Below are 17,232 nucleotides of genomic sequence, written 5' to 3'. Positions count from 1 at the left end.
CAACCTAAATACTGTAATATGATTATTAAGATTAAACTACCTGATCGTATCCATAGTATCAGGCAATAATACAGTTTTAACATTAAGAAATGGAGGAATAAAAAAAGAAGGCATACTGTATGAATCCCTTCAGTGGAATTCTTCTGTTGTTATTTTTACAAACACATGCATGAAAATTAGGACCTATGCATCAATGTATGAGGGACATCAGAACAAGGGAGCTGTCTAGAGGGGTCAGGGTTTTTTGTTATACTAAAGGGCACCTTGCTTGTTTCCCAGGAGGTGAACTGGTATCTCTCCATGCAGCTGCCAGACCACAGTTCATACTGAGTGACCTGTGCTCAATGTGACCCAACAACCCTCCGCATCCACAGCCAGGTCCCCAGAGACAGAGCAACTTTTGCTATTTAGTCTTAGAAAGCTAAATGTGCTGTCTCGCTGTTTTAAATGGTGTCTCTCTTTAAGGCTGCTGTCATGAAACTCAAGGTGTGAGAAAATAAAACTTATCACATCTTGGTGAAGAGCCTGTGCAATGGGCGCCCCCTGGTGGTCCCAAAATAAATAGATACTGGAGATAACAACATTAGTGTAAAAGAAAGGTATATAACAACCTCAAATGATGATTAAAAAGGCATATTAAAGGTTGTGTGATTCCGCATAATGGAAACAGTATGTCGAGCATACTGCTTTTACATAAAGAGAAATTGGTAGGTTTTTTATTCAAACTACTTCTCAGCTGACTACCAGTTGCCGCAGGGAAAATACCTGCATCTTTCAAATTCCTGAGAATGCAACATTTTTCTGGAATAGAGAACTGATTTGGTGCAGATACAGCAAAGAAGAAGCAGATCTGTTTTTTATCTATTTATCCATTTATTGGCCTCTTAGGCTTTCCAGGACAAACGGCCAAGATACATAGTGCCTATATGGCCTCCTTGGCAACGCTAAAATGTAATGGCCACTTATGTTTCTCCCGTGTGAATTCCAGCATATAACAGCCTTAAACATTTGACAAAACATTAAATGTGCGAAGTGCACAGAGAACAGCTCAGACGCAAAGAAAAACAACACATATTTTACTGGATTAATGGAGAACAATTTATTTTAGCATTATGTGACACTTTTAAACACCGTCATCCTGACATGTTTGTTTCCTTAATTTCAACAAAATATCATAGCAAACAAACCTTTTTTTATCGGGTGACAGAAGTATTTGGTACAGCGGTAGGGTAACTCACATTTCACCGTTACTTTACTTTGCACCGCACAGACCACCTGCAAAGTGGTCACCTGAACATTTACGTACCACAGTTTACATCCATCACAGCCACAGGGGGATGATGACTGGCTTTGACTAAACCAGCTTTAAGTGAGAGCAAAACAAATCCACAACCTTGAATATTGGATGAAAAAACACAGACAGTCATTGTTGAGAGCCTTTGTAAATGACTGTTTCTTTTTGCTTAATATTGCTTGCATGACAAACACTCAGAGTGCTAGTTAATAAAATGCAATAACCTGTACAGAATAATTCATATGTACAGTATTGAGAAAGGTGGTTTCTGTAAAATCACTGTCCAGTTTAAGATCACACTATTGAATCGATGTGGTCCATTATGCCGGCTAAACCAGGATTTGAAAACCCAACATTTAAACTCAAATAGCATACTGTAAATTAAATTTGTGAATGTACAGTTTTGCTTTGTAGTAAATCCACTTGTCACTATGATGGACTGATTTAAAAGCTTGTTTCATCAAAACACTAATAAAATGAATCATAAGTAATATTCATAGGCTGACGTTTAGCAGCACCCTCCAAAGGTATACAGTACCAATGTGTTATATTATACCTCCATGTATTTGCAGGGATGGACACACACAGGTACACAGTCTAAAGCCACTGTTACCCTGCCATACCATGCATAGTGCACAGGATCAACACCTGATGTCCCCACATTAAAAAAAAACATCATTAGGGCATTGTGAAGTGAGGAGATTTCCCCCGATTACTATCAATTAAAGATCACTAACTACTGTTAATTACTTGACTGTGAACTATAACTCATAACAGCTGAGTTGTTGCTTTGTGTGGTTTAAGGTGACTAGTGTGATTTTTTAAGACTATAAGACAAGAGGTTTCACATTTTATGTTCAAGTAATTTAAGTATAACAAGTGGCCCCCTTTTGCGATTGAACAAGCAGATATGCATACATGTCTTTAAGGAATGTGAATAAATCAACCGCCTGTATCTTAACTTTACTGAAGGGAGATATGTTCTAGTTAAAAAGTTACTTTTTTACGTGCTGAATAACTATTTACTGGAGGGAGGGGAAGCTGTTTCTGAAATCCTCCAGATACACAAGTTCATGAGAAAAATGGAAACCACCAACACTCTTGGGTGCAGAAAAAACAGTCAAAGGAACAGTTAGATGTTTGTAGAAATATGTTTGTCTGTTGTTTATCCCAGAGTCAAAGACTTTAATCAGTTTCATCTCCGTGCATCCTACGCCAGGGCTGTGTTAAGCCCAGCTATAAGCTCCAACTGAATGCAAGTGGAAACAGCAAGCTGAAATGGAAAAATGGGCCATCTAGAAACCTCAAAGACTTATTTAATACTGGGTGTACTGTTTGTGAATAAACCATGAAACAGAAAAACCTACCAGTCCATTAAACTATCAAAGCTTTGGAGTTATTAGGCATAGTCCTTTAGCCTGCTAGCCATAGCTAAACTAGAAATTTCCATCTACTTTCTGTTAAGCTAAAAGGTATATCTACAAAAAGCACAGAGATTAAACTTCATTTCAATCTGATCTGGTAGGCTGACAAACAAATATATTTCCCTACATATCGGAGCAATGAAAAACACAGGAGTCAGTTCACTGGGATGTCTTATGAGGGTTATTTTGAATGTCTTTGAACTTGGTGTAAAAAGCTATTAGCACATAGCTTAGGCCATAGAAGTGTCCACTTAATGGAGTCACTGAGGCACTACTTCCTTCAAAGAAGCCAAGGCTGAATGGATGCGCACGTGAAGCCTGTTCTCAAAGTCGTAGCCTGTGAAATCCTCCTGAAACATTTCAGATAGACAAACCGATCAGATAGACGGACAGACAGACAGACAGACAGACAGACAGACAGGCAGGCAGGCAGGCAGATAGACAGACAGACACACACAGACAGACAGACAGACAGACAGACAGATAGACAGACAGACAGACAGATAGCAGGCTGCAAGATGGATGTTAAAACTAAATTGAGAAATGAAATTGAGAAGGACATTCCCAAATATGTCTTACCTTTGCTTGAAGAAGCAATGATCTCCCCTTCCCCACAGTCTGGATTGCAACATGACAAAGATTGTGTTTTTAAAGATTAAGTACAATACACTTTCAAATAAAAATAATAAAATGTATTTGTGTGGCACCTTTCACATAATAGTTATAAAGTGCTTCAGAACAGAACAATAAAAACATACTCAAAGTGACACGAGATTAAAGCATAGAAAGATTACATAACAGATAACTCAGACTCAGTATATGAGTTAGATATTTAAGATGTAAAAAGTAGGATTGTTAGACTTGCATGGCACCGTTTTAACTCTATTAAGAATAAGGGAATTCACTAAGTGTTTTTTTGTTCCACAATTAAAAGAGGAATTACCTTGAATCTCAACAAAATGATCCATCAGAGGATCTCAGACTATTATTCAGATCATATATAATGTGTTATCTAACAGTACTCATGTCCTCAAGGGCCAGTCCAATCCTAGCCTTTGACATGATTATGAAAACCTAAAAATCTGTTTCAAATGCTCCGGTGCTCAGTGTTATGAAGTAGGGCCGAGCAATATGGCCTTTAAAGAAAATCTGATTTTTTAACTCATTTTAAGATTTTCCATCGATTTTTCTTCCTTCTAAAATAAACTTTAAATGACAAAGAAATTTCTAATAAGAAGTTCTGCTTTTATTTTATCAATAAAACTTAAAAAAGAAAACTGAATTTCCCTTTGAGCATTAATAAAGGAACCTGCATTTTTCTGAAGGGGTTAAAGTGCAATAAGTGCTCAAGCTAGTTTCAGGGTACTTAAAAGTTCAGATGAGGCAGAGCAAGTTCATCAAAATACTCGCAGCTGGTAACCACTTACAGTACCTGGGGCCACCCAGCCACTCTGTAGGAGGTAAACGAGGGGGGAGGATGTAAACAAAGGGCGCCCAAAGAGCGCCGGAGTAAGTTGAAAAGAAAATCTGGATTTTCAATCATGAAAATCCAGATTTTACGATATATCCATATAATCAATTTATCGCCCAATGAAACTTGAATTTTATTATGTGTTACTTAATGTCTTCATAAATAATGTATTTATTGTCAGTAAAAGTATTGTTGTTAAAGCATGTGTACATTTAATAAGTGCAGCCTTTACAGGGTGTGGTGAACATGAATTATAATTTCCAGGTTCTTGTGAATGTCTGAATACTGTGTGCAGAAGACTGACCTCGGGTTTTGCGAGGAGTATACATCCCAGCTCGTAGACGGCATACGCCTGCACGTACGAGTTGATCTGTCGTCCGTACTCGTCTTTTGCAGCCAGCTGGAAGGCCTGGACACCAGAGAAAAAGGAAAGAATAACTCCCTGAGTAACATGAAAGGATAGATGCTGCTGCTGAACTGCAAAGTCATCCAGTGCTTAACATAGACTGATACCTGAATAGCATCTCTCATATTTCCATGACATTTGTGAATGGCACCAAGAAGGAGCTGTTTCAGGCCTCTGCAGGACGACTCATCTAAACTCTGTAACACTGAATAAACGTAAACAGGAAGTTATCAAACAGAGTTAAATGTCATTCTCAGAAGTCCTGCCGCAGCGGACTTGGTTATGTTTGTTCAGATCCTGAGGGTGTCACTCACCCTGATTCATTATCTGCAGTTTAGATGCGGAGCAGTTTGCGAGTGCTTTCCACAGATACAGCACTTCGATTACACCCAGGATGCATAGCTCTCTGGTGGGCGTAGTTTTTCTCAATCTTTCAGCCTGCAGGTAGATCAGACAGAGAAGGAAAACCTTTGTGATTAATCTGTATTGAGTTTCTCAGGGGAGAGAGCAGGAACTGATTGTTTGTCTCCTTTTCACTTTCTGGTCCTGTAGAGTTTGATAGATGGTTATAGTCTGTTGAAGCCGTTCCACAAAACGTAGCTTCATTTTTTTATTTATATTTCTGAAAAATCCTTAAAAACTATTAAACAATCTAACTATTTTAAAGATCACATATTATGCAAAATACATGTACAAATATGTTTTACTAACACTAATATATGTCCCTACTCTGTCTACAAACCCCCCAATTATGAGAAAAGACCATCCTTGCCGTCGTTTCACTGCTCCATCTTTCAGAAAATGTGTGCTCAAACAGGCTGTTTGGAGATTTTCCCTTCATGACATCACAAAGGGCAGTAACCCCTCACCCAGGTGGGTGACACTCCCACAGCTAGGTGTTTGTTCTGCCCTCTGAGTCTGCCTTCTCACCGTAAACAACAGGGCATGGAGCAAGAAAAAGCCCAAGTCCTTCCAGAGAGGGGGTGTGGTCAGACACAGCTCATTTACATTTAAAGCTACAGACACAGAAACAGCCTGTTCTGAGCAGGGCTGAAATAAAGGGGTTTATAGACATGATCAAATACATGATCAGAGTGGATTTAGAACAAGAAACTTCACAGACATGTCCTCTCCTCTGAGACTTATTTAAACTTTTGAAAAGGAGGATAATATGTGACCTTTAAATATTTCATATGTACAACTAGGTCATGCTCTAGTTACATGCAGTTTATCCAAAAATAAAAAGCTAATCTATTTCCTATTTCTCTTATTTTGTCCTTTATTTTTTTGTTTTATACATTTTCCCTCAATTTCCTTCTACATACACGCTCATGTCCTTGAACTGTTGTGTGTGTTAAGCGATATATATCCTGTACAAAAGTAAAAGAAAGGACAGAAAAAAATAGAGAAAAATCTGCAGCATAACTCACCCTTTTGACAGCAAACTGCTCTATCTGGTTGTTTTTCCTCTTGAACAGCTTCTGCACATCTTTGAAAACTCCACTCGCCCCGTCCAGGTCGCCTGAAGCCCCCTGACACACTGTAAAAAAAACAAAAATAAGTTGAGGTTATTGATCAGAATCGAGATCTACGACCTCTACAATGAGCATTGTGTTATAGGCTTCTTAAGTTGGTAAACATACTGTATTTTTTACTGTATTGTATTTTATATTTCTATGTAAAGGGACAAGTAGGGAGCAAGTCAACCGTTGCCACACACTACAGCATTTATAGCCTAAGCTAGTTTGCAATGCCCACTCCTATTTGGGCCTTTAAACTACATTAAACTCAACAATAGATGCACAATAAAAAACAAACAAGCACAACAATAAACAGGCAGAACAAACAGGATACAAACTATTATACAATAAAACCAAATAAACAGGAAGAGCAAGATCATACATGATCACAAGACTGAGTCCTCTTTTAAAATGTTTCAGTTTAAAATGACTCCAGTCTGGTTCCAGTCGGAGCTCCACAGGTATAAAGCATTCAACACGTTGATCCCCTGAACAGAAAAGGCTGTTTGTCCGAGTGAAGAACTAAAGGACGTAGCTTCTGAAGTCATATAGGAAAGATAATGGAGACGGAGGATTTTGTTCCTTAGAAATGTTGTTTATGCTTAAAATATAATTTAACAACTAACTTACTTTAGAGCTGCAGCCGAAGCATGCCTGTACAAAACATCACCATGATCTAACACTGATAATGGTGATGCATATAAAGTCCGGTTATAAATGTTGCATGCCACATGACTGCTCCCTCACCAAATAATGAACCTGGACATATAACAACATTACATAAAGAGGAAGCTTACTTTCAGTGTGCAGATTCTGAGTTTGAAAACACACATGCAGATAAATAAATATAGAACTATGGAAGTAGCATGTGTGTGCATGAGCTCCTCTCTCTGGCTCACTGAATCACTTAATTGTCCCTCACTGGGTCTGACAGCCTAAAGACAAATACACATCTACCCCTTTTCTGCAAATGTGTAATTATCTTATAGGAGCAATATGTTACTCCTCCTGCCCGCCTCCTCCTTAGAGTCGATGTGCACGCAGGATGCTCTGTCCCAGACACTGAAGCTTCAAGGTTTAACCTGCTCTGCATCAGTTTATTTTTCAAAAGCATCTCCAATATTTATCCCTGTTTAACCACATTTCTATCCCTTCTGAAGTTGTGTCCTGATCACTCTGGTCTTAGTCGTGGTTTGGTCTCTGTTTAGCTGCAACAAGAAGACACATCCCATCTGTGTGAGTGTATAATACTGCATGTCAGACTCACCTCCGGTCAAGTAGGCATAGTAGCACTGTGACCAACGTGACTCATTCTTCAGCCTTTCAAACGCCCTGAATGCATCTTCAAAATTCAGCTCTATCATGCTGCACCAACCTGAGACAAGGAAAAAAACACATGAAATGAATTCCTCCCGCTAACTGTGTTTGCAAAGTGCACGAATGTTTGCAGAAAGTTGATGCTAAAAACCGTACCAATCTCATAGAGACACACATGCTGGAGCTCTCTTTGGTCTGATGCAAGCTCTAATGCATCATGGAAACAGGCCAAAGCACTGTTGATATGGCACTGGGGACAAAAAGAGAGGCGATAAACATCGAGTTATGCAAGACACACACTTTATGTAGGTGTTGACTGACAGTTAGATAATAAGAGGGAGCATCACAATTTGACACATGCTTTCTGTCTACAGTAAGAACAAGGGTTTGTCATCAGTACAACTGCAATACAGCATCCTAATCAGCCACTATAAACAAAAATACAACATTAACATGTTCAACAGTCTCTACTCGCTCACTGATTGGTGCTGATGTAGATACTGTACCTCTAGCCTGTGGACCCGTCCTTTAAAGAACATGAAGAGGGATGAGTTTGGGTAAACCACTGACTTTCTCTGCAGAATAGCTTTGGCTTCCAGCAGCCCCTCGTGTGTATCTGAGCCATCCAGAGCAAAGAAGGGCAGCACTACTGTGTGGTACCACAAGAGGGCCAACCTGAGTAACACAACAGGAGAGAGATCTCAGTCTGACGTAGTCTCAAATTAACAGTAATCTGTATTAATGTAAGCATTTTTACAAAGTAACAATATAGCTCTTCTGCTGGTTTTACTCATTAAAGACAGATTAGCATTGATTTTAAATAGGATAATTATGTGTTTGGCTTTTGATCATGTTGATCTTTATCAGTTTGCCCCATAGAGTTATGTTCAAAACGATCATCATGCTGTTTGGGGAAAGACTTTAAACTAACAACTGGGACCTTAAACATCAAATATTTATATCAAACAAAGTATGGTCGTTTTCTCATAATCTTCTTTCCAATTTGATCATATCGACGCCCCTACTGGTCATTATAAAGAATGCAGGTTTTGAGGTTTTGGGCCTTTCTGCATGCTGTTTACTTTAAGACCCCGGGGCTGCATCCATTTCTTGTATAAAGACAATCCTTTAGCTGAACAACAAAATAACACTATTGATTGAATATTGTAAAAATGTTGATACTTTCAGATTAACATATCTATCTCTGTCAGTTGGGGTCAGTTGCTTTTATTTGGTGGCTATTTTGTTGCATCTGTTCTAGCTCTCACTACTCTTTAGTAACTTATTCTATACATTTTTCATTATATTAGAAAATCTCAATAGTTAAATTGCAGGCTAGTTGTGGAGGTACTGCAAAGTAGAAAAAGCAATGCCCATTGCATTTTACATTTTACAAAATCATCTCATCGACTTTTCAGGAATAAATTATTTCTGATTCTGACATTAAATAGAAAGCTGTCTGAGAGCGAGTTCAGGCTTGACATGACTCATTTTACACAATCACCTATCACACGTATCTTCCCACTTTAGCCATCTATTGAAGTCTCTCTCTCTGTTCTGTCATTGCCATTGCTGTCTCGTACAATTGCTGTATTTAAACTTTCAATCTCCAGCCCCCTCAGCATCTACCTGCAAGCTCACACTAGAGGTTTACGATATTATGTCATCACTCCTTGATTTCTTCATGAAATAAATCTGAGAGGAGTAACGAGGTCGGAGCCTAGCCGCCAAACTCAAACTACGTATGTTCTGCTGTTGCAATCAAACTTTCAAACAATTACAAACGTGAGCCGTCAATGCAATCTTTAAGTCTCCTTAGTCTACTTACGTCGCAAGTGGTGCCTTCATGTCTTTGCTCTCACTGGCGTACATGAGGGAGGACAGACCCTGCAGACGGTCACCAGGGAAACCCAGCAGGTTGATAATCTTGAGCAGGTGTGGAGGTACCATGGAGATGCACAGGTGGAAGAGGCCGTATCCGAAGCTGACGGAGCCTTTGAGCCGGTCCAGGGCCTCGGCTGTGACGCAATTCTCCACAGGTGCGTTGTGGTTGGCGTTGTCGGCTGTGAGGGACTCCTGATTGAGGGAGGACCTCCGCTGACACGCCTCCTGCAGTTGGCTGATGTCACTGTGGCACTTATTGTACATTTTCCACGCCTTACGGAGAATCCAGCCTCCTTTGATATAAGCTGTTAGTGGGATCAAACGGGAGAATTTTGATGGGGATACTCAAGTAGAGGAAACAGACCACAATAAGGTTTTTCTAATGGATGTAGAGCTGGAACTTATCAACATATTCATGATTCATTATTGTACTGAAACTTTTTGTAACCTTCTTAGAAATGGTGCTTCAGTCTTACTTTGTCAGTCAGTCCATAAGTCTGAGTGAACACAAAAGTGTCTTACTTCATAATGGACTCAATGTCTTATTTTGGCCACAGAATGACTCCACAGTGACTCTGCATTTGACATCAGTGAAGAGATTTTAACTCAAGATGGCAGCACCATGCTGAGAGACTGTGCCGATGACAGCACTTAAGTTAGTTTAGGAGTGGATTTAATTGGACACAAGCTAAACCAGTGAATACAACAGATGCAGTCTTAGCAGCAAATAAGAGAAAATGTAACCGTAGTGAGGCAAAACGCCAATCTGATAAAGCTGGTTCCAAAGTGAGGGTGGGCCTTGGGTTGACTTTCATATGTGGACGCAGAGTTGGGCCGGATTTCTATTGGACAGGCAGGTGCCAAACAACAGTGGTTAGCTTGTGCTAGCATGTGGAGCTCGCAGTGTAGGTACAAGAATAAAGCCCTGAATGCTCGTTGCCATGGGAGACAGACATCTAAGGTCATACTCTGTGTGGGTTTAGATTTTATTACCTGAAAGTTCCTGCTTGACAAAGGAGAGCACGGCGAGGTACACCTGACAGTCTGCAACGATAATCTGTCTCTGCAGGCGGTCCACCACCACGACGCCTGACCTCTGAGAGTCCATCTGTAGAACACACAAATCACCACACACAGATAAACACAAAAAGCAGTATGTACACCTTGGTGCTAGGTGTTCAATCCATATCAATACAGGGATGTGGCAAATGTTTTTGATCAGTGTTGATTAAACTAACAGCCTATCACATAGTAGAAATAAAAATGGACTGTGCTTGCGGCTCTTAGCATGCATGTCAAGCAGATGGCTTTGTTTGTTCACAAAGCATTTTTGAGATACTTGTGAAGAAAGTGAAGCTCCTAGAAATTTGAGGAAAATGCAAGTAGCGGGGCATCGAAGCTGCAATGAAGAATGAGTTGTCCTCAAAAGCGGAGGAAATATTGACAGGAAAGGTAACAACAAGCCTACACTTTTATAGAAGTGGTGTACATAAACCAGAAGTGAAAAGGCACAAATTAAAAAGATCTCATAAATGTGCTGTCGGTAATGCCAACAAAAACAGTAACACAACAAATCTTTTTCCACGTAAGGTACCATCTTAGCAATTTAAGATATTCTTTACGAGTTTTCCTTAAGGGCTACAACACATGCAGCCAAGACAATGTCACTTTTTAGGTTTTAGTAGTTTGAATAATAGTAGTTTTGAATCCATATCTATCTGTCACATATGTCACACTGAACTCCTTCATCTGGAGTTATCAGAGAGTAAGGCTGATCGCAGCTGCTCCTGATGCCTTTTTTTCTGCTGAAGAAAAAATGAACTGACACAGTTTTCTTTTCTTACATAACACTGCTCACTCTTAGTGGTGCATGCAAGCGCCCCATGTACACAGCACCTAGAAGCAGCTCAGCTTGCAGCCCCTTTTGCACACATTGTAAAGAGAAATCATAATTTTTAACATGCATTTGATTTATTCAGTGTTTTTCCACCTGTGTTTATTTGAAATAAAAGAAAATAAGCTTAGATGCATGTAAAGGTCACTTGTAAATGAAAATGCAGTTTTGTTAGTGTAATTAACAGTCTTGTATATTTAAAATTTACAGTCTTTAAAAATAAGAATTATTAAATTATAGATTGTGATGAATATCGATTTAGAAATCTATAATAGTGACGGCAGCCAAAGAAATAAATCAAAAGGGGTTTAAATGATACAAAGCTGTGAGACAGCTGCCCCACTACTCACTCACTTTGTTGATCACATTTCACTGAAGTACTAATTGAATCTGTGAGAGGGTTTGGCATGATCTCACTGCTGCCTGCATCATTAGGACTGATGCCGAGAGTTGAATACGTGAACAGTGGGTCTGTTGTGGCTGGCAGCTATACGAGGAGATCTCAGCATCAATGGACTGGCAGTGAAACGTGTAAATATTTTCAAGTAGCTATAAAGACTACTTTCTGACATTCATCATCTTCAGTGAGAGCAGCAGCATATAAAAGATTTGCCGACACTTTTAAGACAATGCAGAAAATAGATGACACGTGTCAGAAAGGGAGTGTAGTGTGTGGCTTGTCCTGTATAAAGCAGCACTGTCATGGATCTATATTATGTATTAGAAACAAGGACACAGTCTTGTGGTCATGTATGACCTTGATCTTTCTGTTTATTTGGTTTTATTTAATGATAGTTTGTATCCTGTTCTGTTCCGCCTGTTTATTGTTGTGCTTGTTTGGTTCCCATTGTGCGTGTCTACTGTTGTGTTTTATGTATTTTAAAGGCCCATCTAGGGACCGGCATTGCTACAAAAGAGAATAGCTTTCACTTGATGATGTCGAGGGGGGTGGGGTAATCTTGGGAGTGATTCTCTCCGCTATTCCCACCCCCCCCCCCCCCCCACCCCCGATTAAAACGAACTCCAAGTTGACATTAGTAAAGACAAATGGGTGAAACCGACCTGAGGAAGAGAATATGTTTACCGACGATGTATCCAAGTCTAATTTACATGACGTTTTTTTTTATCACAGCAGCACATACAGCAACAGTACAGCAGCTTTAAGTAGCAATTCACGACTCCTTATGTAGCGGCCTTTGACGTAACATCTGGTGTTTCCATGGCATCGATAAACATGTCCTGTCTGTTATGGTGGCCACCACAAAAATCACTGGGCGTTACAACTATAAAATTAGAACTGTTGGAAATATTTCAGCTAATGTAAGTACACAACAACAACAAAAAGACGTGGCTGTAGCGGAAGGAGCAACATAGTCCGCTATACGATGCTATAATGACAATATCTGCCTTTATATCAAAGCTACGCCTTGTTTGGCGGAATCACAACATCAACAAAAGAGAACAACAAACTGACAAACAGACAACGTAATGCAGCCAGTTTATAACGTTTGAGGAGATCGTAGCGGTCGCATGCATACAGTCAATGCACTGACTCCAGTCACAGTATAGAAACGTCATTCCCCCCTCCCATTGGCTCAAAGTGAATTCTCCGGATAATATCCTGCTGCGTTCTCACATCAGCCCACTTGGACTTTATGAGTAAAAACTACTAGGGGTCTGGCAGGAGAAACTCCGGGTGAAGTCCGAGTTAAACACCTCAAAACTCGAGAAGAACCAGACTCAGTGGCGAACAGCCGAGTGCTGTGAGTGGACGGGATCTTTTGTCATACACTTCTTCATGTAGACGTAGAATACTGCTTCTGTTTGAATAGCATCATTAAAGCCATGACTCTGCTGCAACATGCACTGGCACTGAAAGTGTTTTCACAAGTGTTTCTTTGACTTAATTAGGGCCAGCCTACGTTTCTAATTCTTTGTTTTGTAATCCTTCACATCCTCTTACATTCTCTGCAGAAAATCAACAGCTCGGCCTTTTATAAACACCGCAAACTCTGTAACTACTTTTAAGACAACTGAAAATGTTGTAATGGAACAATTACGTACATTTAGACGTCATTTATTATTTTAATTTACTCATATCTTTTCCATATTTTATTATTCCTTGGTATTCCTTTGTTTAAAAATAAATCAAAGGATATTCTTGGTTCTTAGCTTACAACATTTTTCCTGCTATTAATGGACTGTTTGTTTTTTATCTGATTAGTTGGTTTTATCCCACAGTATTTGCATTTATTTTAATTCTCTTGTTCTGACCTACAGCTCCACTTGCAGTATGAAAAATGCTACATAAATAAAGTTTAATGATTAATATTATTTATGTTCTTGATTTAATCTCATTACACCTGCCCCAGAACTGCATTTATAAATGATCCTCGTAACTTCACGTCATAAATAAAGATTTAAAACAAAAATGTATAGGTGTCCATGTATGCACTGTCAACGTGATGTGTACTTTCTGAAAACTGTCCATATATTTACACTCACACTTTTTTTGATCTTGTTCCTGATCGTCTCTATGACTCCGGCGCTGTCGCTCTCGCACAGTTTCTCTGTGGTCCTCAGGTCGTCACATGCCATCTGCATCTTCTCCTCCTCGAATGTCATCATCGCATTCTGTCAAGCAAAGCAAAAAGATATGTTTGTTGATTGTACACATCTGAAAGGGGATAGATTTGTTCATATCATACTGATCAGATTAAGCTTTGTTGGCCTGGCATGTTTACAAATGTAAGGGTATTGACACTGTTTTACATTCCTTTCATTGTACGTACAAAGAAATAGATATGAAATATCAAACACTGACGTTCAACAGAGCAGATCTTCTCTTAAGCTGGCTTACAAACCCAAAGATCTTGTAATAGGAGGGAAGGAGTGTTATGTAAAAGACTTAGAAAGGACAAAGGGCTCTTGTGCTTAACAATGAATGGAGGGACACAGTGACATCTGTACAGCTGTGTGTTTGGAATTAGACAGATCCGACATGGTTATAACACAGTCAGGAAATCTTTGCTGAAATGTTGCTTTCACCTTTTAAGATTGAAGCGGGGAACATAAAGACACAAAATGCTATCCCTTGCAAGAAATACCAGATGTAAAAAAAAATATTTAGTCGTATTATTGTGTGACATTTAAATAGGGCTTTTTTGTAGTTTGACATTTTGATATTTTATTGTATAACATTCTCTTATTTCATGCTGCATTTAATTCCCCTCAGTGCATGCCCACCATGTTGGTCAGATGTCAACACCCCCACTCCCTTCAGGGCCATTTTGCATCTGAGGGTCAGAGGATGACATCATCTCTGTTTTCATGGTATGTGACTGTGAGTCTGAGGGGCTATAACAGTGTGTGTGTGTGTGTGTGTGTGTGTGTGTGTGTGTGTGTGTGTGTGTGTGTGTGTGTGTGTGTGTGTGCGTGTGTGTCTGTGTGTGTGTGTGTGTGTGTGTGTCCTCTCGCAGCAGTGATGTACGCAGAGTTACAGTAATGCGCTTCTCTGAACAAGCGATGCTGTTCTTTGAGAGGACGATGCATCCATTATGTTAATGGGGGGAAAAGGATGCAGAGGATGCCAGCGGTGACGACGAGGGAAACAATTCAACAGATTGGGTTTCTTCAGGTCTACCTATAGGCTGTGACTTTATTGGCTGGGATCTTACTCTGCTGCGATTTTATGAATCACTGCTATTTCTTAAGCGAACATTCCTTTTGACACTTTTATTTGACCATTTTTATAACCAGCGCGGAGGAAACTTACCAGAAAACTGACGAAGCTGGCCCCAAAGCTCATGAGTGGACTTTGACTCCTACAGGGATAACAGGAGGGAGAAACATATAGTTGAAAATAAACAAATGAAGAGGAATAATAATGGAAACTATAAACAAATTCTCATTCATTGACTACCTAGAGCTGTAGCACCAAATCATCCAAATAGCCAGCCAAGAGAATGAAAATTATGCAAGATGGAAAGCAGCTGGTGTGGTAACTCAATCTGTCACGACTGAAGGCAGGGGTCTTACTACCGCACTGCTCAAAAACCATTTGACAGAAGTAATTCAGTAAAGTTTATTTATATAGCACCTTTCAAGTGCAGACGCTACAAAGTGCTTCACAATAATAACCCTTAAGACTGGAGGGGCAAAGTTCACTTATGACTATCATGTGGACAAAATACACAAATCAAAGCTTAAATGCTGTACAGAAAAAACATCAAGTAGGCTATCGGGTAGTTTTGACAACATCAGTACAGGGAAATGATTTGTTGTCATATTAATTATATTCTGCAGTGTTGAAACTAAAATCTTGATCCCCAAATCAGTTGTGGTATCACAACACCGTGCATCACTATGTCGGATATAAGATAGTAAACATCCAGAAATCATAATTCATACTGTTTACATTGTCTAACTTCACAAATCAAACATTTTATGGTAAAACAGGAGTGCCTTTGTATAAATACATTTCTTAAATGTTTTTGAATATTCGTTTGTTGTACATGGGGTTCTAATCCTCTCACACTGATATGCAGGGAATGACTTGATAACACAGGTGTCCAAAGAGGCAGAGATAATTCAGTGAAGAGATGTTTTATCCACAACCTGATCAAGTCGGTGTAAATAGTGTCATGGCTTTTGTCAATGATGATCATGTCATCGATCTTTAATAATCCTAAAATCAGAGCCAGACTTCAGTCTCACGATTTTAGGAACAGAAGGACAGACATCTGGGGACATAGCCCCTCTCCACTGATAAACAGGCCTTACGGGTGACACGATTTTTTTTTTTTACATACATGTTTTTAGTGTAGATCATTAATTAGGCTACACTTGTGCTCTGAGATTCATCTGCAATATTTTCTTGCACACTCTTGCTGATTTCACTGGCTTTAAGCACGCAACGTGCTGTTACACAGTATGGGGATGATTACCTGTATCTCTTGAAGAGCTCGTCGCTCTCCTTGAATCCGTTGTTGAGCAGCATGTTGATGCCCTGCAGGGCCATCTCAGCATCATCTATGTGCTCTGCTTTCTCCTCCACCTGCTGCTGCTGCTGGGACTGCTCGGGACCCGCCATTGTTTGTACCACTACACCTCTGTGGCTGCTGATGGGCTGAACCGGAGCGTCTTGGAAACAGATGACAATATGATTCCTCTCCAAAACAAACCCGCATTGGTTTATTTCCACTGATGAAGGAGGCGAATTCAAACCGAGACGCGCCTTTGATCGGCTAAAAGGAAGGCAGTGAAGCTTCTGCAGGCTCCAGACGACTGTGCACCTAAGGGAGAGATAGGCCACTGATGCCCAGATGGGCTAAAACACACAGTTCTTCAACGATTCACAGCGTTCATCGTAGTTGTAGATAGCAGAGGTCTGTACGCTCAGTAATAAGCCGTGATTTGCTTCCAAATCAGCCATCCGTCAGTGCTTTATTTAACCCCTGCGTCTCTGTGGCGTGCACCAGCATCCGATGCATTACATAACCAGGATCCAAGCGGCTGTGTGGCTCTCCCAGTCCCACGTAATGCACTCGTCAAACGGCCTAGCGTCATAACGCAGCGCGCACCGCCGGGAGGATGGAGGGAGGATGAGGTCCGCTGAGGCGAAGCTGCATCCTGTCAGCTTTCATCCACTCACACTCTCTCCACACCCGCAGGATCCACACCAAACCCAGCCCTTCATCAAAGAGGCAGCCAATAGGAGCACAGCCTGTGCAGCATGCAAACACACATGACAGACAGGTGGAGACAGGGATGTAGAGAAAAATAGATTTTTTATTATTATTATTGATTTGAAACAGGTTATTGCCATTGCCCATCTGCTTTGAAACTTCTATAATGCATTTGATAGGATCTGGGATTTTTCAGAGCAAAAGACTTTGACCTTAGATGTTCAAAATTTTAATTCACCAGGAAAAAAATATCCCAGAGCTTTAGCAACAAAAACATGTTTCCAAAACTTATTCTAATTCCCCTAAACAACCCTTTTATCTAAAATCTGTATTTT

At 40.0% G+C, this 17,232-nt stretch overlaps 1 protein-coding gene across 1 annotated transcript; it reads right to left on the bottom strand.

The window, feature by feature from the left end:
- Positions 1-1,074: 1,074 nt before the first annotated feature.
- Positions 1,075-16,872, bottom strand: LOC109982664 (tetratricopeptide repeat protein 39C). The gene is made up of 14 exons (XM_020631992.3): positions 16,157-16,872; positions 14,986-15,034; positions 13,716-13,844; positions 10,310-10,424; positions 9,261-9,621; positions 7,939-8,107; positions 7,589-7,682; positions 7,383-7,490; positions 6,026-6,135; positions 4,910-5,033; positions 4,703-4,800; positions 4,494-4,598; positions 3,298-3,336; positions 1,075-3,068 (listed from the first exon to the last, which is right to left on the bottom strand). The coding sequence occupies exons 1-14, from the start codon at positions 16,300-16,302 to the stop codon at positions 2,979-2,981; spliced, it is 1,737 nt and encodes a 578-aa protein (XP_020487648.2). The 5' UTR covers positions 16,303-16,872; the 3' UTR covers positions 1,075-2,978.
- Between the last annotated feature and the right edge of the window lie 360 nt (positions 16,873-17,232).

The sequence above is a fragment of the Labrus bergylta genome, chromosome 6, assembly GCF_963930695.1.
Source record: "Labrus bergylta chromosome 6, fLabBer1.1, whole genome shotgun sequence".
Taxonomy (NCBI): domain Eukaryota; kingdom Metazoa; phylum Chordata; class Actinopteri; order Labriformes; family Labridae; genus Labrus; species Labrus bergylta.
The sequence above is the reverse complement of the archived record's forward strand: the minus strand, read 5'-3'. Positions and strand labels throughout refer to the sequence as shown.

Coding starts and splice junctions, on each gene's coding strand:
- LOC109982664 (XM_020631992.3), bottom strand. CDS start 16,302: ATGGCGGGTCCCGAGCAGTCCCAGCAGCAGCAGCAGGTGGAGGAGAAA. Junction 13,845..14,985: donor CCAGCTTCGTCAGTTTTCTG/GTAAGTTTCCTC, acceptor TTTGCTTGACAG/AATGCGATGATGACATTCGA. Junction 7,683..7,938: donor GACGGGTCCACAGGCTAGAG/GTACAGTATCTA, acceptor TTTTGTCCCCAG/TGCCATATCAACAGTGCTTT.